Raw genomic sequence first — 24980 nt, 5'->3', positions numbered from 1 at the left:
CTCAAGGACAGCCGGGCGGTGGTGGCGCACGCCTTTAATCCCAGCACTCGGGAGGCAGAGGCAGGCGGATCTCTGTGAGTTCGAGGCCAGCCTGGACTACCAAGTGAGTTCCAGGAAAGGCACAAAGCTACACAGAGAGACCCTGTCTCGAAAAACCAAAAAAAAAAAAAAAAAAAAAAAAGACTCAAGGACAACTTGGCTTAAGTATGCCAAAACCCAAATGCAGAGCAGCTTGGTCAGGCAGATGGAAGAAGTCGCTCTACAGGCCACTCCCCTACAGGTCTGTATCCTGACCCCACGTTCTCTCCCGCAGCAAAGACCAACACAAGACCAGAGGGTAAGACACATGCTTTATGCCCGCAGGTGGTCAGGGAGATTTTAGCAGGGACCCGGCATGTAACTGTCACACCCAGAAGTGATCCAGGTACAACCAGGAGGCTTTGTCCAGACTCAGGAGGTAGTCTAGGAGGGCTTCCTGGAGCAGATGACAATGAAGGAGTCTTCCAGGCAGGCCTCAGTGGTAGTGCTCAAGGCAGGGGCCAGTGCTGAGGACTCTGATCCCAGTCTCCTGAGTTTCAGAGCATCATTTCAATGCACATATGGTTAGGTTGTTCCTAGGATGGAGACAGCCGAGTTGTCCTTGAGTCCTCTTCCCATCAGTACACAGAAATTCAAAAGAGGTCACTTGACGGAGCTGCTGTGAATCAGGAGCCGTGTCCAGGGAGCACAGGCTCTTACACCAGGAGACCACAGCAAAGCAGGGTGAAGCAAACCCAGGCACCAGAGGAGGGTGCAGGGAAGTTCTGACCTCATGGCAGACAGGTCAGAGCCCAGCAGATGTGGCCAGCCGAGCCTCCCTACCTAGACGGCCAGGGCCTGCGCCAGCACCTCTTCCGTTCACCTGGCGCTCCTGGAGTTCCTCTGTTTGCTCATGGCTGTGAGCATCTGGCTGATGTAGGAAGTCAAGAGATCATCCATTTTGTAGCCCTGGAACCAGGGGTGAGGAAGTAATCAGGGCCCATAGAGGAACGTGCCAGCCCCTCACACACATGACTCTTAGGACGCTGTAGCGGGCACAGTGCAGAAACAAAGCAACTCTGTCCCCATCGATACACTTGAGGAACTGGGTTCATCTTGCCATCGTGAGCCCTGGGCTCGTGGTCCCTGTAATTCTGGACGCCCCCCTCCAGGAGTGACTGCGAACACTACCAGTTAAGCAGCATTTGGAAGTGTGGCTCCTCTAGGAGGAGGTCTCAGTGCTAACAGCTCCTCTGTTACACTTGGGCTGACAGCCCATATCTACCTGCTCAATCTCCAGATACTAAAACAGCAGCTGAATGAGCGATTTGTTCCTCCACCCCAGAATGAGCACTTTCCCCAGACTAGGCTCCAAATAGACCCAACCAGGATAGGTAGGGACCCATGCCAGGCACTAGGAAGTGCTCTCACCAGTGATGTCTCACAGAGCAGTTTGCTCCCACGGACCAAGTTCCCAATGGTGATGTGGAAGTAGGTGTTGCCGCTACTCCAGTTGGAGATCTTGGTGAAGGGGTGAGTAGTCAGAATGTCCTGGGAGAGCAGGAAGGCACACAGCTGCACAGCATGGCCCTCTGGCTTCAGTAACCCCTGCTCCAGCCTGCACACACCCCCGCACAGAAGTCTGGGCCCTCACACGAGGACAGGAACAAGAGGGAGAAGCCAGCTGTGTGTGGAGCTGCCAGGGAGCTTCCCTTCCATGCCTTGCCTTGGACACCCAAGGAAGCCCTGGAGGCTGCTGGGTGCTTAGGGCCCAATACAGAAACTTAAGTGGCCTGAGAGCACTGGCCACTGTTGGTCTGAATGAGATAGCCCAGGTGAGTTTAAGGAGAAAGTGGGACAGAGAAAAAACAGAAAAGAACCTTGGAAGGACACAGTATACTTGGAATGTGTAGAGCAGAAGCCCAAAACTGTCTGCAAAAGGGTGACGAAGCCAGAGAGCCCATGTGACCACGCTGCCATGCAGCTAGTGGAAGATGACTGTCATTAGTGATTTTCACCAACTGTTCAGGAGCACAGCATGGGGGCACATAGTGGGACTGGCCTTTCTAGTGCATGAGCACAGCTACTCCTGCATATGATGCACTATTTACCATCGTGACCGGATGGGCAGAGAACATTTTGGAAAGAGGTGGCAGTCTGTGGCATCCAGTGACACTGAGAAACTGAGCATTAAAAAGACTTTGTGGAACTTAGCAGCAAGAATTTGATGGTAAGTTGAAGGTTACAGTTTTGGTGGAGCAAATGAACAGGTCAATGGAGCAAGCACAGGCAGCCTTTCGAGATGGGTACCCAGGGGCTCTGCAGTGGGGACAGTGGATGAAAGGGCTTATTATGCCTGGGACCTTGGTTGGTCCCCCCGACCCTGCACTCTCCTGCCCTGCTCACCTTGGTTCTGGGATCGATGAGGCTGACCCCGTACTTGTTAATGGCAATTAAGAGAATCTCAGGGAAGTTTGGTTCTGTAGTTTGCTAGCAAGGAAAACAGAGACACCGTCAGATGGGGGTTCAGAGTTTGGAGACAGGCCTCAGGCCAGCCTCGCCAGGACAAAATCAACCTGGCCTGCTGCCTGTGTGGAGCCAGAGGCACCAAGGCCCTGCCAGTCCTGCCGTGACCGCCTGGTTTCTGCCTCTGCCCACAGCTCACGGGTCCCCAGCAGAGGTTCCACCCTTTCCCTCTTGCTCTCCTGGGAGGTTTTGCTATGTCCTTTCTCTCAATCCAAAAGTTTCCCAGTGGCCAGAGCAGCCATATGGTGCTCTTGTCCCAGTCCCAAACCTCCAGGGCCCATTGTCCCCTGAGGAGACCCTGACCTTCACCTGCTTGCCACCTGCTCTCTCCACCCTGAGCCATGCTTAACCTTTTTCATTTCCTGCCCAGATCTGAGCTCTCAGGCCTGTGGGCTCTGTCTACACAGGGCCCTTGGCAGAGGATTTCCTGGAAAGCCCAGCATCGCCTGCTCCAGGAAGCCACCCTAAACTACCTCCTCACCCTGGGCACAGCCTCCTCCTCACCCCAGGAACAGCCTCCTCCTCACCCCAGGCACAGCCTCCTCCTCACTCCAGGCACAGCCTCCTCCTCACCCCAGGAACAGCCTCCTCCTCACCCCGGGCACAGCCTCCTTCCTCCTCACCCCGGGCACAGCCTCCGCCTCACCCCGGGCACAGCCTCCTCCTCACCCCAGGAACAGCCTCCTCCTCACCCCGGGCACAGCCTCCTCCTCACCCCAGGAACAGCCTCCTCCTCACCCCAGGAACAGCCTCCTCCTCACCCCAGGAACAGCCTCCTCCTCACCCCAGGAACAGCCTCCTCCTCACCCCAGGCACAGCCTCCTCCTCACCCCAGGCACAGCCTCCTTCTCACCCCAGGCACAGCCTCCTCCTCACCCCAGGAACAGCCTCCTCCTCACCCCAGGAACAGCCTCCTCCTCACCCCAGGCACAGCCTCCTTCCTCCTCACCCCAGGAACAGCCTCCTCCTCACCCCAGGAACAGCCTCCTCACCCCGGGCACAGCCTCCTTCCTCCTCACCCCGGGCACAGCCTCCTCCTCACCCCAGGCACAGCCTCCTCCTCACCCCGGGCACAGCCTCCTCCTCACCCCGGGCACAGCCTCCTCCTCACCCCGGGCACAGCCTCCTCCTCACCCCGGCACAGCCTCCCTCCTCCTCACCCCGGGCACAGCCTCCTCCTCACCCCGGGCACAGCCTCCAGATCTGCTACCTCACGAGGGCCCACTATTACAGTACAAACCACCCTCCATCACTCTTGCCTATATGTATGACCATCTCTCTTGGTAGGCCAAGCTTCTGGTCCTTCCTAGTGGGTCAAATTAAGAAAGCTGCTCCTTTCTGTGCCAGATGTTCAAGGCAATCACTGCCACCTTCATTCCAGTCTCTGCTGTCTCACTCCCAACCCTTTGCACCTTCCTGCCCTCTGAAGATCTCCTGAAGACATACCTTCACCTCGAAGAAGGCTGAGCCAAAGGTGGGCCACTTGAAGATGAGCTTCAGGAAGGCTAGCTTGGCCTCCTCTTTGGACTTCCCTGCATGCTTGTTGAAGTAGGCGATGATGGACTGTGGGGGAAGTGAGTCAGGTGCGCCACTCACAGCTCTGCTTCTGCCTGTCTACACTGTCAGACCCAGGCATGGCATAGACAGTGTTGCCAACTACCGTGGTCCCCACTTAACACAGCCAATTGGCTTCTGACCCACCCCATGCAGACAATCCGGAGGGTATCAATTAAATTCAGGTCACCTACAAATCAGGATGGGACAAACTAATACCAGAGGACCATGAAGTCCTTTGGGTGGGGACCAGAGAATGAAGCAAATAGGGATGGAATAAAGGGTGCCCTCATCACACAGGAGGGGCCTTCCCCTTAGCTGCTGGCCAGAACTTGCTGCCCCGACTCCTGGGATACCCAAGGTCCCACTCTGGGAGGCCCCATTCCCACTGCTCTTCTGTGTTTACCCGCTTCCAGTCATCAGGTGAGACCTGCCGGATGAGGTCCTGGGGCACCAGCTCCCTTAGCAACTTGGGGATGCTAGGGAAGTAGGACTTGTCCTCTTCAAACTTGACCCTGTAGATGAGCGCGCCCAGCTGCAGCACCTCCTCCCGAGTGCACTTGTGGTAGCCTCGGAGATACTTGGGCAACTCCTGCCAGAAACAGAGCAGGTGGCAGGCATGGCCAAACCAGAAGAGGGGCTCCTGCAGTCCCCCTACATTTGGGCCCAGCACTTCCTCTGCCTCAGCTGACCCTGCTTCCTCACAGGAGATGCACAGGACAGGAAAGACGTTTCACAGTCTTAACACCTGGTAGTTTGAAAGCAGAGCCATGTTGGAGCATTGTCTACCGCCCTTCCTACAGCCAGTGAGCTGGACTAGTGGATGAACCTGAGGCAATTCCACATCCCTCCTCTCCTGGACCAGGCACCCCGGGTTTGAATGAGGGCAGTCCTTGCTCCCAGATCGTCATGCTCGGCACCACAGCAGCCACCATCCCCTTCTCCACCTCCCAGGAACCCTGGCTTGTTTCTCACTCAAGGCTAAGCAGGCTGCAGCCCAGAGCACTGAGCAGCAGTCACACAGAGTGGGAGCCCAGTTCCTCCAGCTGTGTGACCCCAACTGTATCACTTGGACTCTCTGTGTTTGTTCCTCCAAAATAGGAACATGCTGATTTTAAGGGGTTACATGGAAGGGCAGAAGGAATGAAAGGCAGACGCTCTGCCTGAGAGCATCCCTCCAGGTTTCCTGTCTGACAGTGTCTACAGAGCCCAAGAAGGCTCGGATGGACTCAGCCACACCAGCAAACACCTGCATCCGGAGGATTCAGAGCATGGAGGAGCCTGAGCTAGCAAGGACAAGGACCACAGAAGAAGACTCAGTCAAGCCTTCAGGACTGGAAGAGGATGAGACAAGGTCTGAGTTCATACAACTGTCTGGAGACTCAGTGGTCTCAACAGGTGGCCTTTTGAAGCAGCGGCTGTAAGGCTTGTCTGTCAAAGGCACTCTCTAGCCTCACATGGAAGCCACCAGGCCAGTGGCCCATGAAGCAGAGGGAACAGAGGTCACAGTGCAGCTCACCTGGTAATAGTGGAAGATGGAGTCTGCCATGGGGTCCTTGCCTGGCACTGTGGTGGTCCACAGCTTCTTCATGAAGAACACCTGGTAGGTGAGTGAGGGCACCATTCCTATGGCACAGGGCAGTTGGTCACATGGAGTCTCAGCAGAAAAGGTTCCTTGACTCTACCAGCCTGGCACCAGCCCCAGAGGAGTCCCTTACATGGCTAACCAGTGGGCTTTGCAGCCTGGCCCAGAGCCAGCATGTCCCTGTGTTCATGCTTCTAGCATGGCAGAGCCCAGCCCCTTACCATCCTTGATGGGTCGTGCTTTCTTTATCCAGTCTGTGAGGTGTCGAACAAAGTCAAAGAAGAAGTCATTCTCAGGGACACTGATGACCTGGGGATGAAGCCATGGCAGTGCATTGGCTTCGGTTCTGATTTGCCCACCGATATTCCTGTCAGCTACTTCTCTGGAAAGTCTCCACTCCTGGCCAGCGGGGCTCAGTGTGTCAATCCCACCCACACTACCTGTGCCTAGTCAGCATCTCTGGAACGCCGGCCTCCTGCCTGGAATGGCATCATCCCACCTAGTGCCTGGCACACCAAAAACTGCCCAGACCCAAAGCAACATGGCCAAGAACAAGATCTAGTCTCAGCCTCAATTGTCTCTGGCATCTGTGTCCAGCTCCTCCCACAGGCTCTGGACCAAGGACCTTGTAGACATTGTCTCTGGGTCCCCATGTTCAACACAGCGACAGTCACAAAGTGAGACAGAATGAACACACAGAGCTGTCAGTGATCAGTAGAAGGGGACATCCAGTTCTCCCCTCAGGATGCTTGAGGAAGCCTTCCTTTGGAAGGTTTTACAGCTGACTTATGAGACCTTTAGGGAGAGCACACCTGGATCTGGGTCCTGCAGTGTGATCATGGATAAGTCACCTAACCTCTCTGATGAAGCAGTAACGGGCATTCTACCCTCTGAAGGTTAATTCAAAGGTGAATTTGCTGAGGGGACAAAGTCAATGAGCCCTGTGGGTTCAGAGCATGGGGCACCTGGGCATGTGACTCTCAGAGTTTTGCAGCTGTGTGTAGTGCCTCAGAGGACAGAGCTTTAGGGGCAGCTGTGCCATGTAAGGGGAGCTTTCTTGCCATGCAAGAAGGAGGTGGGCAGTCTGATACTCCATGCACCTGCCTCCTTCCTCCTCTCCACCCCCTGTAGGTTCCTGGGGTCCCAGGAAGTCTCCAAAAGTTGGGCAGACCCACCTTGTCTGCGATTTTGACAAAAAGGCTGAATCCCTCGGAAGATTTGAGCAGCAGCCTGCTGGCGATGTTCTGACAGAAGTCCTTGGCCTTGGTGCTGGACTCCACCTCAAAAGCCTAGGGGTAGCACTCACTTGACTTCTGCAGGGCCCTTCCCACACCTCTGCTCTCCTCCTACCCACGCTCCTCCAAGACCCCTGCCCTATTGGGTTGCCCTGGTGGATCCAGAGCTGCATGTAGAAAGCAAAAGGCCACTCCCACCTGGGTCTTCCCAGATCTCATTGTCGCTGGCCCGCCCAGCAGGACCAGGCCTGGCAGGACCAGGCCTGGCGCTGTCCTCCAGGTCCAGGCCTGGATAGTGAGAACAGAGGCAGGAACTCACAGGCAGCATATGTGTCTGTGTGTGGGGGGGGGGTGGGGGGTGGGGGGGGTGGGGGGGGCGACTTGAAAAGGGAAAAGCAGCCCAGACTGTAAGAAGATGTGAGAGGGGGTGGAGTTTGAGGGACAGAGGAGAGATGGGATGGAATACAGGTGGGAAGGATTCTGGGAAATTTCTGAGTTTGCCACAGAACCTCCTGTGGCATCTCTGAGTCTCCGGGATCCAAGTTAAGATGTCACACTCAGAACAGGAAGCCTGACTGTGGGGGCAGAGGGGTGTCTGTCCGTCGGCTTTTGGTCAAGTCCTGGCTCTACCCGAGGGCAAGAGAATGAGATGTGAAGGTGCTGGGTTGTGTTAGCGACACCATGTGCAGGCTGAGGAAGCTTGACGCTGTCGTTCGGGTGTCAGACCCACGTGCAGGGCCCCTCACCTCATCAGTGTCATCGGGGAAGTAGACCTTGTGGAAAATCTGGGTAGTCTTGTGCTGGATGGCCTCCACCTCCACCAGATGTGGAGGGTACTTCCGGGACCCATTTCTGAAACATGGAGGGAGAGGGAAGGGTAAGCATGTCCATCAGGCTGGGGATGAGAGGAAACGAGAGACTGGCCCCAGCCTGAACCCCATCTTCATGCCCAACAGTGGGCTCCGTCATGTGGCCTCCCAGAGCCCCGAGTTCCCACCCCAGGACGTGGGACAGTGCCTGGAGCGAGGGGAGGGGAGCGAGAGCGAAGGGTGTGAGTGAGCTTGGCAGAGTCCACAGTGGGGCCCAGGGCCCACCTTCCCAGTCTCCAGGAGCCGCCGGGCTCCCCGGTGTGGCCAGCACGAGCTACAGCTGCTGCCACTGTGAAGCTGGGGAACTCAGGGACAGGCCCCACACTGAGTGCTCATGTCCTCACCCCCAAGGGTTTGCCCTACAACGGGGTGTGGCCAGATTGCCCCCCCCACCTCGGACCTCCCCCCCCTCCCCCCTCCCCCCCCCCCCCCCCCCCCCCCCCCCCCCCCCGACCTCAGCGCTTTCTGGAGCCGCTGCAGGCAGTCGAGGGCCAGAGGACAGTGCTTGCGGGACTGCAGGAACCGCTGCACGTGGGGCAGCAGGATGTTGCTGGGTGGGAAGAGGCCTGTGCACAGCCAGAGAAGCTCCCAGCCCCGCTCTTCGCTGTACCTGTGAGAGGACGACCAGAGGCAGTTACGGGAACCTGCGCATCCTGGAGCTACACCTTCTGTCCAGGGACCAGAAGACACGCATCCATGACAGCCAGAACCAAACAGAGCTACTCAGTGTGGCCATGCGCCCGTGCCAGGCCATACAGTCACCAGTCCACGGGGAGACAAGAATGGAAGCCCACAGTTGCTCAGCACGTGGTCTGGGTCAGCTGAGATGTCGTCCTCACATCCCCAGGGACGTGGAAGTAAGTGCAGTGTATCCGCTCACTGAGCTCCTAAACTCGTCTCTGCTGTTAAGCCAGACCCCCCCCCACACACACACACCGTCAGGCACCCCTTGGTTTACTGGACCTGATGGAGCAAGGAGGTTTGGAGGGCTCTGTACAAGGTGGTATTAATGGAGGCTTTGAGAGCGAGACCAACTCTGACACACAGAGATGAAAGGTGACCCTGCCCAGGGGAAGGCCCTGGCACTGTGAAGAGATCTGATGTGTTCGCTTCCAGGGTGGACCTTGCAGAAACGCGGAGTGCAAAGAGAGGAGAGTGTGTTCGCCATTCTGATACAGATGGATATGCTATTCCAGTCCCAGAACTAGGCTGTCACTACCTTGGGGCGGTCTAGACTTGGATCGAGGTCTCTGCTTCCTCTGAAGGGGAGCAAGGCCAGTATTTCAGAAAGTAGATCACACTAAGCCCCAGCTGCAATCTGTCTTCATGCGTCCTGGCCCCACTGCAGAGAATTCTGCACTTTACACACAGGCCAGACTATCTAGGGACTGACCCCTGGTGACACATGGTGTCTTACACGGACAGCTAGTCCCAAAAAGAAACAGCATGTACTACAAAACTCAGCTCTCGGCAAAATGACGAGTGTCCAGCTAGGCATCCGATGTGAGCCGGACACAGGTGTTTCATAGGGTAAGGCCATGACTTTCCTTTTAACTACCCTAAAAAGAGCTTCCCCTCTCCCGGGTGTGAGTCCTTTGGGAACTCGGCCACTGTCACCTTGCAGTGTTTCTGTAAACCTTCCCTTGCTTATTCTGTCTTGGTAAATTCTTTCACCCACCTCTATCACTGGCCTCTTCAGATGCCACCTGACACAGCATTTGGGTGGGTGGCCTGTACGGGGGTGGGGTGGGGGAGGGGGACAAGCCTTGCTTTGTACACAATTACAAGGCTTCCCCTTCCCCTACCCTTCTTCCCACACTGCGACAATTGCTGCTCTCCGAGCAGGGAGTGACAAGGTGTTTCCGTCTGCAGTCCCTGCTCCCGTCCAGCCTTCCTGATCCACCCTGCTCACAGACATCCAGGTTTTCACCACTCCTGAACATCAAGTCCCCTGCCCCCTCAGGACTGACTCATGGCCAGGAGCAGCTTGTGAGTTTCCCTGTTGGGGCTGCTCCAGCCTCTGGGTTTGGCTTTGGAGTGAGGCTGAGTTCTACTTCCAGGAGTCAGAAAGATGCCCTGGTTTGTCACAGGACCCTGCACTGCAGGAGGAATGTCACTTGGGCCTCACTGGACTTACACTAGGCTCATCTTCCTTAAACCCAGCCATCCCTGATCCTTCCTTGGGGCATATCCAAGCCCTTCCCCCTGGGCAACTCTGCTCCCCCGACTCCTCTCTTTTTTCCCTTCTTCTCTCCCTGCGGGGCTTTCTCCTCATGGTCACTCAGGAACTCCATATAAGGAACTCATGGAGCAATTAAAGCACCTTCACTCCCTCAGAGAACATTCCCTCCTCAGAAGGAATCTTTCTCCTTCACAAGGTGACTAACAGGGACCTCTGCACCACCTTGGTAAACATCACTTCCCCACATCAGATCTGTCCCAAATACTGCCTGCACTGCCATCATTTACTCAAAATCCTTTACCTTCCCTAAGGAAGTCAAAGAGTCCATATGGCTTTGACCTAAGCTGGCAAATGTTTCTCACCCTAACAACGACTTTCTGTGTGTCTATGGAGAGTTACCTGCCTTAGCATGTGCCTGGCTCGGCTGATGAGGCCCAGGCTCTTAACTCAGTCACAACCAGCTCAGCTTCACTGTGGCACCTGATACAGATTGAACTGGTCAAATCAGGCCACCACTGTACAAGACAATGGGGAAGGGGCTGCTGGGACTGTATATTCACTTGTCTAATAGAATGATGACAAAGGTCCTTTTCACATATCTTAACCATGACAAGATGCAGGAGGTAACCCAGGGATCATCCTAGAACCTCACCGTCCTCAACTTAGGCTAGCAGAAACCATTGGCAAGTATTCCAGTCTGGACCCCACGGGCCACAACCATCTACAAAAGCTAGACCAGGAACCCAAGACTCCTTTCCCCCACGTTACCAGATATACCCTTCAAGATATTTAATAACCAAAAAGGGACCTCAAGAGCTAGAAAGGCAACGCTGGGACATGAAAGGTATGAATGACAAGCTCGCTTATTCCCTGCCCACCTCAAAAAAATGTGAGAGCTCCATTCAGAACCTATGCCTACGTGTTTTCAGTGTATGGGGACTTAGTATGAATGCTCCTTTTCTGCTGGCATTGTGACAACTAGGACATTTCAGTCAGTGTACCCAAAGCCACCAGGCTATAAGTCTTCCCTAGGACTATGTCTAAAATGTAGATTGGGGACCCTGCAGAAGCAATAACATCTCCCTCTCTCTCTCTTGAGAAAGGGGACAATCCCATCCTCCATCTAAGGATCTCACACTCAGGACAAACCTGAAAAGGGACAAGTGGCCTTGATTTTGCTCCTAGACTTGAGGTACTTAGTGAAACGAGATGTCTCTCTCCCTCAGAGGACCAGAGTCCCTGACACTACCTGGGCTCCCATGTAGTTCTATCGATGAACTTCAGATAACTCTAGAAGTGGCAGGGACCCAGACAACAATTGTTATAGGTATAGAGCGACTTTCTCTGCCCCGAACACCCTTTTGGTTTGACCTTCCAACTCAAATCCTCACTGGTTCTAATGGCAAGCCCCAGTCAGCCTACTGTATGCCCTTCTTAACATGTATGATGTATAAATGCATCTTCATCCATTCCCTCCTGGTCCTTCCTAGCTGCCCTGTTTCCTTCCTAGCTAGGGACTTCGTGTTTAAACTCTAGACTCATCAAAGACTTTTTGAGACCCTTATCCTAACAGTCCCTGTCCTGTCATGTCCCTAAAGACGCTCCCTATAATCTCTACTAGCCTCATAGCCCAACAAGTTCCCACATAGTCTGGGATGTCTCCCCTCCTGACACTAGCAGCCACTTCTGTTAGAACAATAGCACTCAGAGACTCTCAATAACTTTCATTAAAGGAAAGTCCCAATCGCCTTAAAAGCTTCATGTGCAAAAAAGGCTTGTAGACTCCCATTTATAAGTTGTCACACATTATACAACACCCCTATCGGCATTTAAAGTCAATTGGGTTCTACAGAATGGTCCCCAGTCTGCCCTAGGAATGGAGCCATAAATGAGGCTGTGGTCCCAATGCACACCATAGTTCCCAGTCCTTACACTCTCGTGGGACAGACAGCCTGAAACCCCTCCTTGGTAACAGTGTTAGACCTTAAGGATATTTTCTTTCTCATCCCACCCACCCAGACCCTCCATTCTGGTTTGCTTTCAAATGACAAGACCCCTTCACCCAAGTTATTCAATAGCTTACCTGGACTGCCTTACCTCAGAGGCTCCGGTATAGTCCCAACGTTTTTGGACAAGCTTTAACCAAAAGACCTGCCATTCCTTAAATCTATGCTTTGGGAGCAGCTCCTTAAGTACACTGACAATTTATTAAACTGCAGCCCACACAAAGCCACCGCAGATCAAAACACTGTCCTTACTCTTCAAAAACTAGCTTTATGTGGCTACAAGACTTCTTCAAAGACCAAATCTCCTTTCAACAGGGCCACCGCCTAAGCCTTACCTGAACTCCAGGCACAGGAACCTCCCCATCAGCACTAGGATCTCATTTTGACAGAATTCTAACCACCAAACAACTAAGGACCTTCCTATGGAATCTACAGCTGTGTAAGCTAAACCTCACTGTGAGTCTTGAGGGGACCAGAGAGGGGGCTGCTCAACTGGACCCCTGAAATGGCATGAGTCCTGGACCCCCAAACACAGGCACTTACCTCTGCTCCAGCCTTAGATCTCCCTGACCTTACTAAACCCTTTTATCCATATGCATGTGGGCAAAAGGGACTCTTCCTTCCCAGGCGGTTTAACTCAGGCACTGGGGCCTTCCCAGTGCTGCTGTTCGTCTTTGCAAGGTCATTAGATCTGGAGGCACGAGGCTGTCCCTTCACCTTAAGAAGCTGGCAATTGTGACTGTCTTGGTTAGAAGGCCTCTCTATCAACCCTGGGACAGACAGAGCATGATGGTTTCTCACTAGGGTGTGATCCCCTCTGGGAAGTCTTCCCCCACCATCTTGCAGCATATGCCAATAAATCCCAATACATCTTGTTTTCTGGTCTTGGTAAGGACTTTTCTCCTACCTGGGTTGCAGGCCCTCAACACCATCTCACACAGAGTGGAAGATGAGGCTGAGCCAGGGAGCCAGGTAGAGCTCTCCATAGTCTCTGAGTGAGCTTGGGTTTGACTTTCCACTCCTGCCTCAGGCTGGCCCAGTAAAGAAGTGAAGAAGGAGGGATCTCCCGTAGGCCCAATGCTCCCAGCCCAGGACCCTCTCCAGACGGACCATTGGGCTGACAGCCACCTCAGCCCATGTTAGGACAGGTGTCGGGAATGGCCCCTGGGAGGGCTGGGCTTTGGACTTGGAGGACTACTCTTAGGAATGCCCATTCTTGGTTCTTGACAGGTGGACCTTGGGCCCCAGGCCAGGCTGATGAGGACAGCCTCATCGGCCTCAGGAGGTCCCTGCCCACGTCTGCTCACCTGATGTGATTGTCAGTCAGCTGCTTCAGAATCTGCACGTAGGCCTCATCTTTGAGGGGTTCAGCCTTCAGTGCCCCCTCAAAGATCTGATCGGTGAGCTCATTGACGGAGCGCGTCCTCTTGGATGGGTAGTCACCCATGTACTTGAGTACAGGTGGGAGGCCGTTAAGGAAGTTCTTGTGGTGAAAGAGGATACCCTGGCCTAGGAAGCAGGGGACCAGACTCTCTCTCCCCTGGAACTCAAGTCTCTGAGTTACAGAGTAGGTAAGGCCTGCCCACCACCTCTCTTCCCTTCCCCATCATGGCCACCCTTCCCCAAGCCCTACATCCCAAGTGTTCAAGGCAGCCAGAAAACATTGTGCAATCACCCATCTGATCGTGCCTCCCCCTCCTCAGCAGCTCCCCTGTTCATGGGACACAGACTAATCTGGTGCTGTGTGTATATTTGAGTGTGTGTGTGTGTGTGTGTGTGTGTGTGTGTGTGTGTGTGTGTTGCTGGGGATTGACCCCAGAGTCTGGCCTGCTAGGCAAACACTATACCACCCAGTTATATCTCTAGCAACCATAGCTTTTGAACAGGGCCTGGGAACCTTTCCTCAGCATATATCTGCCCTCCAGATGTGCTAAATTATTGTGTGCTCTTGAAATAGCCCTGCTGATCTGCCTCGGGGCCTTTGTGTATGCCAACACCCCCCCCCCCCAACAGGAAAACCTTCTCTATAGGTTGGGTCAGGCCACTTCCTAGGCCAGCACCATGACCACAGATTCTGGCCAGCATGGCATCCTTATGAGGCCAGGGGCTGGCTCTGGCCACTTCTTTGTCTCTGTGCCTGCCCCAGCACAGGACAAAATGCTTATATTTCACTTGAATGACAAGATCCGAGGAGGTGGTGAGTGAGGCTGTCCCTTGCCTACTGTGAATGGCCATGTACAGGGTCTTCCATCTGTCCCTAGGACCCAGCCAGCTCTGTGGAGAAAAGTCTTGCCATGCTTCGCCCTAAGTGCCCTCCCTGCAACCCCCCCCCCACCTCCGCCTCCCCATCCCCAGCAGTGGATATCTATGAAGGCCATGCAGGCTTCCTGGGAGAGTTCCTCACTGCCCAGGATCTTCTTGAGCAGGGCTTGCTTGAGCGGCTCTCGTGTGTGACTCCACAGCCGGTCCTTACCGCGGGCCTTGGACACCATGACACGGCTCAGCGTGTGCTTGGGCGGGGGTCTGTCAGGTGCAGAGATGGTCAGCACCCCACCCCACCACAGGAAGCTGGATAGAGAGGCCCTGGTTGGTGAGAGCCCCTCCCCCACTCGCTCTTTCCAATGCCTTTGCTATGACACCTCCCCTGGGAGCCTCTCTGCACGGCTCCCGGACACCCCCAGCCAGAGCTGAGCACCCAAAGCCACAGCATCCATCTTCCTGCCCAGCCTCCGCTCCAGGTAGCACAGGAACCACCCAGAGGAAGAAAGGATGAGATGAGACCACACGAGGGGGGGGGCTCATTCCGGACAACAGAAACTGTCTATGCTGCCCCTGACCTGGCCCTGCTCATGGGTGGGGGCATCTCAAAGTGGGCCCCAGACCTGCCGCCCCCCAACATCACCTGAAGTAGTCATAGGAGAACTCCTCCAGCGTGTAGGGCTTGGCGCGCACCTCTGGCTCTGCCGTGCGCAGCTGCAGGAGCCGGACAACGTCCTGCCTCTGGTCTGGGGTCATGGTGACCAAGGCCTAGGGGGCATGAGACAGGGAGTTCATGTCAGTTATTCGGCTAGGGCCACTGGGATATGGTAAAGCTGGAGCCTTCCAGAATAGGGCAGAGAGACTTGGTCTCCATGGGGGGCAGACACCAAGCCTTCTCTTCCCACGCCTACAGTTCTTGTGTCTCAAGCATCCTGGACTCAGAACAGCCCAGTCTCATGATACTTGCACGGGAGCTGCCTGGAGAGCTGGGCTGAATCCTTGAGCTGTGGTCCAGAAAAAAAGACCCTCGCCCAGCTGTGGCCCCATTTCCCTTCAGACATAGTGACAACGATCCCCCAACCCTACCCCTAGGCCCCTCCTCAACTGATAAAAGTTTGGTAGATACCCATACATTAAGTCTGTGGTCCCCTAAGGCCCCAGGGCCATCTACGCAGAAGATACAAATCATTAGTGCATTATAATCCTTCCTTCTCATCACCAGATGTGAGAAGGAGAGTAAGGAGCGTCCAGGGGAGACTCACAGGGCAGGTCACATACCACAATCTCCCGTGGTGGCAGGGTGACAGTGGGCATGACGTATACACAGTCGGTGGGGAAGTCCCCGCGCTGCTTGGTCCTCTCATTGATGCCACCGGCCCAGCCTGAGTTCATGACCTGCTCACCAGTGTCATGGTCGAGAATGATGAGGTCTCCCTTGGCGAAGCTGAGGAAGCCCGACTCCTCACCAGCTTTGAAGCAGGGTGATCAGGTCCACATAGGGGTGGAAAATGGAACATTTTCCTTTGGGCTGATGGTCTATAACCAGCCGCTCCTCACAGAAGCACTGAGGCTCTATCCCTGCTGCTACTCGGCATATTCTTTGGGCAAACCCCACACCCAGTTCTAGCCACCAGAGCGGGTCCCCCTCCTCCTCAAAGCTCATCTCCTTCCTCCTCACTTCTGGCCTTGCTCCTCCCTTGTTTTTGTTTTTGTTTTTAATCAGGCCAATGCAATGTAGTTTTGGACACACGGACTTTCTCCTGCCTCTGCGCATGGGTCTTCTCCGCCCTCTGCCTCAGACCCCTGCTCACTGATGCCCTTCCCTGGACCAGACTGCATGGAGAGTCTGACCTCCAAGTTCCCACAGCCTTTGTCACTGTCACTGTGCTATCTCGGGGCCACCACTGTTTCCGCTTCCCTCCCCACCGAGTCTGGGCTCCATATTGCTCAGCAGGGGTGCCACTGTATTCTCAGGTGTGGAGGACCCCCAATGACTTGGAGCCGTTGGTGGGAGGTAAGTTACAGTCCTAGAAGAAGGGGAGGGGGCAGTGTTCCATGGACCGCAGGGAAAGGCAGCTCTGCCCCGGGCCTGGTGTCTAGAAAAGGTGATAATAAGGCCCAGCCACCCGCCGTATGGTGAGAGTCAGGCCGGTTGTACAGCGTGCCCACCACCTCTGAGCACCCACATCACTGGTCACTCACCAGGGTTGGGGTTGTCCTGCAGTGCCACCACATACTTCGACCTCTTCCGGAGTCCCTCCAGAAAGGTGACCACCAGGTCACGGATGTCCTCGGCATTGCTAGATGTGAAGGTGTACTCGTCCCCTTTGATGGTGGCCAGTGTGAAGCTGGGGGCCATCAGTTTTGCTCCCCTACAGGACCAACACGAAGAACAGGGTCCAGCCGGGGTCAGCCCTGCCCAGCCTGAGTGACAAGTAGCACAGCCCAGGTCAGAGCAGCCCAGTGAGAGCAAGATGCGGCACTCCCTGAAGGGGACCAAGGCCAGCCTGTCAGAGTGGCCCAGACACCCGACAGTGCCCTGACCAGGCAAGGCCTGGCCCACTGAGGCAGACATAGTCATGACTACAGTTAGGTCTGGTCCAGAAGTGTCCATTCTGGTCCAGTGCACTGCTCATTGCCTATCTATGTCCTTATTTACCCTTCAAGGCCCAGCCTAGATGCCTCTTCCACCAGGAAGTCCTCCCTGTACTCATTGTATGCATTCCCACTGACCCCAGACAGATGCTCTGGACTGCACTACACCATGGAAAGTGGCTATTCCAGGACCCCACCATCCTCTGCATGCTTCTCAGCTGGCAAAGCTCCCCATTGGTACCACTGATTGTGTCCCAAACCCCAGGTGCTGCACCTCTCTCCCATCACTCTGTGCCCTGGCGGCCATCCCCACCTACTGCTGGACACAGCCATGATCTCTGGGAAGGACAGCTCCAGAAGCACCTGCTCCTGCTCATCCACGAAGTAGACACCCGTCCAGTTGACAGCCACAATGACGTCACTCTTGGGGAGGGGAGGGCCTGGGACAGTGACAGAGGCTCTGAAAGGGTGGCCTCCCTGATCTTGGGCCCAGCTCCTCCCTAATCCTCATGACTACAGGGAGGTGTCTTTGGCAGGAGGGTCCTGAGTCCTGGCTTACAGAGAGGGAGAGTGGGGCTAACCATGGCTGCCTTGCAAGGTAAAAGCCAAGAAGAGGTGGGAAGAGGAGGCTGGCTCCAGAGACGGTCTCAGTCCCCTTCCTCCCTCTGGTCCCTGTCCTGCACCAAGGTGAGACGTGGGGAGAAGTCACACACCTGAACCCCAGGGTTGCCTGTGGCTCTGACACCTGGCAATTCTGGGAAGCCCAGAATCAGCTCAGGGCTCACACGGAGCACATGCCCAGCAATGACCACAGACACACGTAGAGCTGATGGGCCACGGGAACCAGACCAGCCACAGTCACTTCCGCTCAGCCACAACCACCTAACCTCTGTTGGAAACAGCCCAACAGAACAGCCCTACTATAACCTGGCTACCCTTTTCTATGTATAGTGGGGGCCATGAGCATCACCTACTAGTCATTACCAACTGCACACCCCCCCATAGTCCCTCAGCAGTAGGACCTCAGAACACCACGCACCTACAGAAAGATAACCACCCTCCCTCTGCGTGGCTGGGGTCACAGCCAGGGCTGAGAGATGGGCAGATACCTGAGAATTTGTAGGCTTCATAAAACCTGGAGAAGAGCAAGGGCCACTTGAAGCGGGCATAGTTGACCACATCTTCTTTGACCTTCTGGGCATCAGTTCTCCTCTGGGCATAAATTCCCTGCAGGGGACAGAGTGGGATAAAGATCAAAGGGCAGTGGGCAGGCTCTAGAACAAGCTAACCCTGTTCGGGGCTTCTGCTCCCATCAGCCCACAGACACCCCTGCTGAACTGCCTCCTCCTATCCACCCAGCATCGGAGCTCTTACAAGTCTGTTTCTGTGCAGGTCCCAGGCACAAAGGGGCGGGGGGGGGGTTGGGGAGGAGGGGGCAGCAACGTAGCTGCCGCCCTCAGGGAGTTCCCAATGCTGCGGCCCAGCCAAGGGCTCTGGTGAGCCACTGGGAGACCACCGTCAGGCTCAGTGGGAGGCACGTGCTGTGTGGGGAGCCATGAGAACAGAGGGAAGATGTGGCATCATGGCACAGAAAGCCAGGTCCCGAGAGTGGGTTTCTACAAGGCTGGATAAGCAGGTCGAGGAGTGAGCAGAGTCAGAGAATAAGAGAAGGATGGGCCTGGAGGGCAGGTCCATCAGCAAGAGCTGCTGCGATACTCCTGTCACGGAGCAAGCATCAACATTCCGTTTCCTGGAAGAACTCTAGGGTCCTGGAGCAGTATCGAGGGATCCAAATGAACACATGGCCTTGACAATACAGAGACCCAGCCCCAGATAAAAATGCTATGCCAACCACACGTAGTTCACCGACACCCACAGAGTGGCCAATGCGATCTCAGGCCAAGGACAGTAAGCACTGGCTGAGAGTTTGATGCAAAGAACTAAATCTCAAAGTGTTCCGGAAACAACCATGTGCACGTGTGTGGAGAGACAGCCACAGAGCAGAAGGTGGGTAGCCACCAGCAAGTCCAGGGGAAGCAAACATGGCAGCCGAGGGCCCTCAACTTGCAACTTCTCTGTATTGCTTCAGGATCTTTCTCCCCCTCTGAATCCTTGTGTCCGAGTCTTCTCATCCCAGGACGCACATTTGAAGAGTAAGTCAGTAAGAAGTGGTTAACATGGGGTCTCTCCCAGGGCCCTATCCCAACAGGCCATCTCCTCATGGGAAGAGGCAATTAAGTCTCAAGTGCATGTGACCACAGAGGGGATAATAAGGAGCAAGCGTGGGGGACCTCAGGGGAACCCAGACCAACAGCAAGCACCCTGACTTCAGCCCCAAGCCCCACATCAACGAGGAAATGTCTGTGGTTCCCATGTGCACAGTGTGGCTTCTTCCCACCTGCTGGAAAGCATTCACCTTCATGTCTGTCTAGGGCAGAAGAGCCTGGGGCACTGGGACATACACTCAGAGGTGCTGTGATCCAGGGAAAGAGAACTCAGCTGTGGATGCAAGAAGAGCATGTCTGTCCCACTCACGACCGTGTCCCGAAGGCCTGACTACACAGTAAAATGAATACCACCACACCACCCAAAGCAGCCACACACACATGCCTTGCTGGAAATAAATACTGGGGCAGCCAGGGTGGCAGAGATGCTGTCTGGGAGGCAAAGTGGACAGGCTTCCATAACCTGCCAGATGTCAAGGGAGCAAGAAGAGATGGCCAAGGAGAAGAGGTTTTTCTCCTGGGAGATGGAGAGACACAGGAAAGAGACACTCCAGAGGATGGAGGACCAAGCCTGGAGGAGGAAACCCTTGTAGGGGCACTTAGGACCAGGAGGGCCTACAGGGAGCTGACCAGAGAAAGTGAGAGGGTGAGTGGAAGGTACCACAGGACACCAGGGTGAGGGAGAGGGTATCTGTAGGGTATGAGGTATCTGTACGGTATGAGAAACTATATCCATGGGGACCTCCAGTAGCTTAGGCTAGACCTAGTCTGCTCTGGTATGGCCAGGCCTTGGAGGAGAAAGGTGCTTGGATGCCTCACCACAGCCCATGTCCACTACTGCTTTTTCTCTACTTCAGCAGTCCCCTTGGCTCCAGAGGGAACTTCCCATATCAGGTCATGGCCTGGGACTTCAAACAAGGAGCATGGCAGGAGCCTGTTCCCAGAGTTCCCTAGCAGAAAGGTACTGTAGCTTTTAGGAAAAAAGGAGGGTACAGTTCCTAGACAATCCCCATTATCAGCCCTGTGTGGTCACTCAGAAAGCACAGCATTGTAAGCAACTGGAGAGGTCACCCTCAGAATCCATGACCCCAAGGATCCCTTAAGAGGCCAGAGGACCAGCTTTGAGCCTTCTGTGTCCCATGTACCCAGCCCAGAGGGAGTGACAGAAGACACATATGAATGATGTCCAGGGTAGTGGGCGGGGTGAGGGCGGGAGGCCCTAAGACATCAGATGCCAACTGTGATGCCTTGGATGCTCAGTGCTCCTCCTCCTCTGAGCCCCCCCCTCTTCCTACCTTCTTGTGGGCAGCAATGGCCAGCTGTGCCCACTTCTCAAGAGTCTTCAGGGGCGTGATCTCGCGGTCAGGGATGTAAGTGGGCACGAGGCTCAGCAGACGCTCCAGAATCATCTCAGAACCATAGTCCACAAAGTACTGCTGGGAGGCCAGCTCAGCCAGGTCATCCTCCTGAGGAGGGGCCCTCAGTCAGAGCCCTGGGAATGCCCTGCCAGGCCCCCTCCCAGGCGTGCCTCCAGTAGCTTGGGAACCCGGACCCTCAGGACCCTGTGCTCTCCATGTGTCACGCTCTTCTCTGCACAGGGCAGCTGTGAGATCCCGAAGCCCACAACCACACTCTTGCCCCATCCTGGTCCCCTTGGCACCAGCACAGAGTTGGCTTCTGTCCAGGGGCACATAAACCGAGCGAAAGAGAGCACCACCTGTTGGTGATGGCCAGACACTACAGCTCAGCCCTGCATGAAAGCCACTTGGGCTGAAAGTCTCAAAGAAAAGAAACGCCTGTCTCCAAGAGTAGGACTCTGGAGACGGTCTGATGGGGAGCACGGTCACTGTCACCATCTCCGTCACCATCACTGTCTCCCTGGGAAGACTCAATGTGGTAACAACATGGCTCTGCTTCAGAGAGCCGGGGGAGAATCTGGCATGGGCTGGGCCCTTCTCTGCCTAGGCTGGTGCCCAGCAGCAGGGGAGGACTTCCCTGGGGCTCCTGGGGTTTCTGTATAGGAGCAGGGGTGATAGAGGAGGCTCTCAGAAGCCTTGTAGGCAACTTCTATTTCCCAATGAGTGGAGAGTTTAGTAGCCAGCATGGTGGCTTTAAAATACTCTGGATATTAACTTATCAACACGCACACCATCACCACCACCACTACCATTATCACCAATGCCACCTTTGCCACCAACACCAATAAACACCATCAGCAGCATCAGCACTACCATCATCACCAACAAGGAGCAACATCAACACTATGTCTATCTTCATCCTGCCGTCACCAACAGAGCCACAGGTACCGGCAGCATCACCATTATCTTCAAAACCGAGACTCCCAATTCTGTCTTAAGAAGGAGATAAACCTATACACACCCGCAGACCCCGGTTTACATGAGAGGATCTTCTCCTTCAGAGCAGTTCCTAGACTAAGGATCACACCGCTAGTACGTCCACCAGCGAGGACAAGTATCATGGCCTGTGCTGCAGAGTGCATAGACCCCTTCCACTGGGGAATCGGGATCGCTTTCCAAGCGCCCTCTCCACAAAACTCATGTGAAGTTAAGTAGCACTGAATCGAAAAGGAGCCTGGGAAATGTCCAACTGCCATCGGACCATTCTCAGAGACAACAGCCCTTAGCCCGTGGGTAGCACACAGGTAGCCACAGTTTCCTGTGGCTCGTGCACCCCACTCACCTTCTCACACCTGTACTCCCCAAACTTCACTCCTCGCACCACCTGCTGGTAGATGAGGTTGGTGGCCACGTTGTCCTCTGAGGGGTTGTGCCAGGGTGTGAAGACCTCCTTTCTAAAGAAGAGCCTCCACGGAGCGTTGCGCTCCTGTGCGCCCTGCTCCTTGGCATACTGCTCACACTGGGAGATTGCGTCCATGACGTGGTCACTGCCACTGCCCAGGGAGGACACCTGTGAGCGGAGGAGAGAAGACACAGAATCAAAGGACTTCAAAGGTCCATCCTCTGTGTCAACTGCATGAGTGGAGACAGAGGCCTAAGGCCCAGAGGAGGCTGGAATGTGTCCTAAGTCCCCTGGGAGGCTGATCCCAGGCACAAGTTCTCAGCCAGCATGTGGCATGCACAGTGACAGCCTTTCAAGGCTCAATATCAAGCATGTGTACAGGGGAGTCCTTTTTTTTCTCAGAGTGAGGGATGCTGTTAAGCAAACCGTCACTGGAGGGGCCGATTGGTGAGGAAAAAACCAGGCAAACTATGCCCAACCATGAGGTCCTGTCCCTGAGTCTGTCCGGTGGCAGAGGAAACTCCAAAGTCCCAGGCCTAGATCAGCAGAAAAGACTGTGCACCCGAGCCAGAGGAACTCACACAGCTGGGAAAATGTGGAAAGGAAGGACCAGTGGCTGAGTAGACCCTTTACACATCACAGCAGTGAGCGTGACCCTGGGAAGCGGAGTGGCCTGCTCGTCAACCCATCTTTCTCCTTATTTAGCATCAAGAGACGGTGCCTCCCCCTGAGCACCTGTGGTTGGAGCGAGCCTGGACCTCAGACCGTGGGGTACCAGATGCCCAAGAGCTTTACACCATTCCCATAACTCTGGTAACACCTCCAGTTCCCTGGGGGCCTTAAGTGGCCCACGTGCGAACACCGGAGCCAGCAGGTGGCAGCACAGTACTGTGCTAGGCTTGGTCCACCTTACCTTATCAAATAGCGCGATGTAGAGGGAGAAGCCAAAGCGGTCCTTGAGCGAAACCTTGTCAGCCAGGGCGTTGCACAGCTCCTTGGCCGTGGTTGCTGAATCCGTTAGCAGAGTCTTAGTGGTCCCGTCCATGAAGGTCACAGGCAACATGATGGGTTTCTTGGACTTGGTGGCCTGAGGATAACCAAGGGGATCTGTGGCCTCTTCATTCTCTCTATGCTCTGGCTGCCTATGGGGCTGGAGCTGACCCCCACACCCCCAGCATCCCACAGGGACACCACCTGGATCTGTCACAGGTATCCACCCCGAGGGGACATTTAGATGTCTTGAGCCAGGGACCCAAGGCTAGGAGGAGAGAACTGCAGGAGCATGGCCTTGACTAAGTTCCGTGGGCATAAGACAGGCAGAAAGAATCAATGGCACTTCGGGGCTTTCATATTCTCAAGGCGTCCTAGAATCCCACATGAAGCGTGTTTCTGGGGCGCCAGAGAACACGTGCCCACGTGCATGTCACGTGAGTCTTGCCAACCTGCAGCTCCAGCCAGCTGGGTGGCTGTGTCCGAGTCCCATTGACAAAGGTCCTCCTCAGGCGCTCCTCACAGTACGGGGCATAGCCAGGTGGGCCCCCGTGGATGAAGTTCCGTAGGTACTGCAGAGAGGGGACTCCATGAGGCAGTCTCCACCCTAGCCGCCGCAGCAGCCCACAGTCCATCCAGGCACACCTGGGACCTGCTGCTCCAGCAGGCCCACCTGCAGCCCTCTTTTCTAGGTCTGCTCCTGCCACCCCTGGAATCAAGTGCGTGCCCTGCGGCTTGGTGGCAAGGCCATGTGGTCAATCATCTCTCCTGCCTTCTGCAATCTCTATTGCAGCTGCTGCTCTCCTCCAGGGCCCCATTTGGCCTCCCCCACCTCCCTCCACCCTCATGGCACCCAACTAGCACCCAGAACCTGGCACAGAGTGATACTGAAGTGCTTATCCCAAGATCCATGTTCAGGATGCTCAGGACGCATCCCTGTCACACTTGACCTCTGCAGAGTAGGGCTGACAGAGCCAAGTGCTGGTCACCTGGCAAAGGGGAACTGAGAGGAGGGGGCTGGGCAGGGGGTGTGAGACCTTCAGGGACCTAGGAGGGGCTCTGTCCCCACAGTGGGCATTTCCTATTCTGAGAAGTCTTAGAATCTCACGTGAGGAATATTTTGGGGCACTAGACAGCACATGCCACATGCCTGTTCTGTCTGTCACAGCATAGAGCGGCCCTGCACCCTTCCCACCCCAGACCACACCCCTACCTTAACGAACTTCTCCGAGGGGGCGAAGCAGCCCACGCAGAGAGACACGAGGATCCAGCCCCTGGCGTAGCTGCTCTTGGATGGGTTGTGGGTGAGCTGCTTGCTGATCTGGCAGTAGATCTCATCCCTGGTGGGGACAGTGCCTCAGAGTGACACCCAGTCACTCCTCCGCATCACAGATGTTCCCACCATCCAGCCCGAGGCTTGCCAGGAGACAGAGGTGAGCCAAGTGGGAAGGCTGGGCACAGGCTCTTTCGATTCGGGGGTCATCAGGAATAAGGCCTGGCCAAGATCTAGCAAAAGCTCCTGATAGATGCCGGGCGGTGGTGGCGCACGCCTTTAATCCCAGCACTCGGGAGGCAGAGGCCGGCGGATCTCTGTGAGTTCGAGGCCAGCCTGGGCTACCAAGTGAGTTCGAGGAAAGGCGCAAAGCTACACAGAGAAACCCTGTCTCGAAAAACCAAAAAAAAAGCTCCTGATAGGGTTCGCCATCCACAAAGTAACCTGTATCCTAATACAAGTTCAAATAAGAAGTACCAGCCTGGCCCTGCCTAGCCCCCAGCCACCGAGGTAGCCTGAGCAGGGGCCCCCACAGACTGACGCAGCAGAAACAAGCCAGGCACTTGGGAGTGTCTCAGGGCCATGAGCAGAGACTGACTCTCCGGTCACATCTCTCCAGTACTGACTACTAAAGTGGCATGGATCACATTTGTACTGAGCCGAAAACATCTGCTCTTAGCAGCATTTCCTCTATCCTGGGAGCTTTGAGCTCCGAAAGTGCTTACCCAGGACACAGACAGACAGGCAGACAGACAGACAGACACACACACACACACACACACACACATACACACACACACACACAGAGTGATGTGGTGACTACCAGAGGTGTTCACTGCTCCTCTTCTATGAGGACAGTGCCAGGCAGGAGGCAGGATTATCTAATTCAGTAGCGTCTTTTTG

The 24980-nt window shown here is 55.2% G+C and overlaps 1 protein-coding gene across 1 annotated transcript in view; it reads right to left on the bottom strand.

The window, feature by feature from the left end:
* Nucleotides 1-331: 331 nt before the first annotated feature.
* The window catches only part of Myo7a (myosin VIIA), a 71798-nt gene continuing 47149 nt past the window's right edge, over nucleotides 332-24980 (bottom strand). Inside the window, exons 28-49 of the mRNA XM_052712902.1 lie at nucleotides 24018-24144; nucleotides 23257-23376; nucleotides 22728-22901; nucleotides 21755-21982; nucleotides 20350-20520; nucleotides 17939-18056; nucleotides 17143-17269; nucleotides 16437-16606; nucleotides 15513-15703; nucleotides 14878-15002; nucleotides 14341-14498; nucleotides 13283-13436; nucleotides 8242-8397; nucleotides 7665-7770; nucleotides 6859-6972; nucleotides 5905-5992; nucleotides 5618-5724; nucleotides 4505-4690; nucleotides 3991-4107; nucleotides 2425-2508; nucleotides 1450-1569; nucleotides 332-987 (exon numbers count right to left, since the gene is read on the bottom strand). Of these exons, the coding sequence (XP_052568862.1) occupies nucleotides 898-987; nucleotides 1450-1569; nucleotides 2425-2508; nucleotides 3991-4107; nucleotides 4505-4690; nucleotides 5618-5724; nucleotides 5905-5992; nucleotides 6859-6972; nucleotides 7665-7770; nucleotides 8242-8397; nucleotides 13283-13436; nucleotides 14341-14498; nucleotides 14878-15002; nucleotides 15513-15703; nucleotides 16437-16606; nucleotides 17143-17269; nucleotides 17939-18056; nucleotides 20350-20520; nucleotides 21755-21982; nucleotides 22728-22901; nucleotides 23257-23376; nucleotides 24018-24144 (3031 nt within the window). The 3' untranslated portion in view covers nucleotides 332-897. The remainder of the gene's footprint in view (nucleotides 988-1449; nucleotides 1570-2424; nucleotides 2509-3990; nucleotides 4108-4504; nucleotides 4691-5617; nucleotides 5725-5904; nucleotides 5993-6858; nucleotides 6973-7664; nucleotides 7771-8241; nucleotides 8398-13282; nucleotides 13437-14340; nucleotides 14499-14877; nucleotides 15003-15512; nucleotides 15704-16436; nucleotides 16607-17142; nucleotides 17270-17938; nucleotides 18057-20349; nucleotides 20521-21754; nucleotides 21983-22727; nucleotides 22902-23256; nucleotides 23377-24017; nucleotides 24145-24980) is intronic.

Source organism: Peromyscus californicus, unplaced genomic scaffold, assembly GCF_007827085.1.
Source record: "Peromyscus californicus insignis strain IS unplaced genomic scaffold, ASM782708v3 Scaffold_4__1_contigs__length_199733344, whole genome shotgun sequence".
Classification (NCBI taxonomy): domain Eukaryota; kingdom Metazoa; phylum Chordata; class Mammalia; order Rodentia; family Cricetidae; genus Peromyscus; species Peromyscus californicus.
Note: the sequence above shows the minus strand (reverse complement) of the source record. Positions and strands in the feature narration are given on the sequence as shown.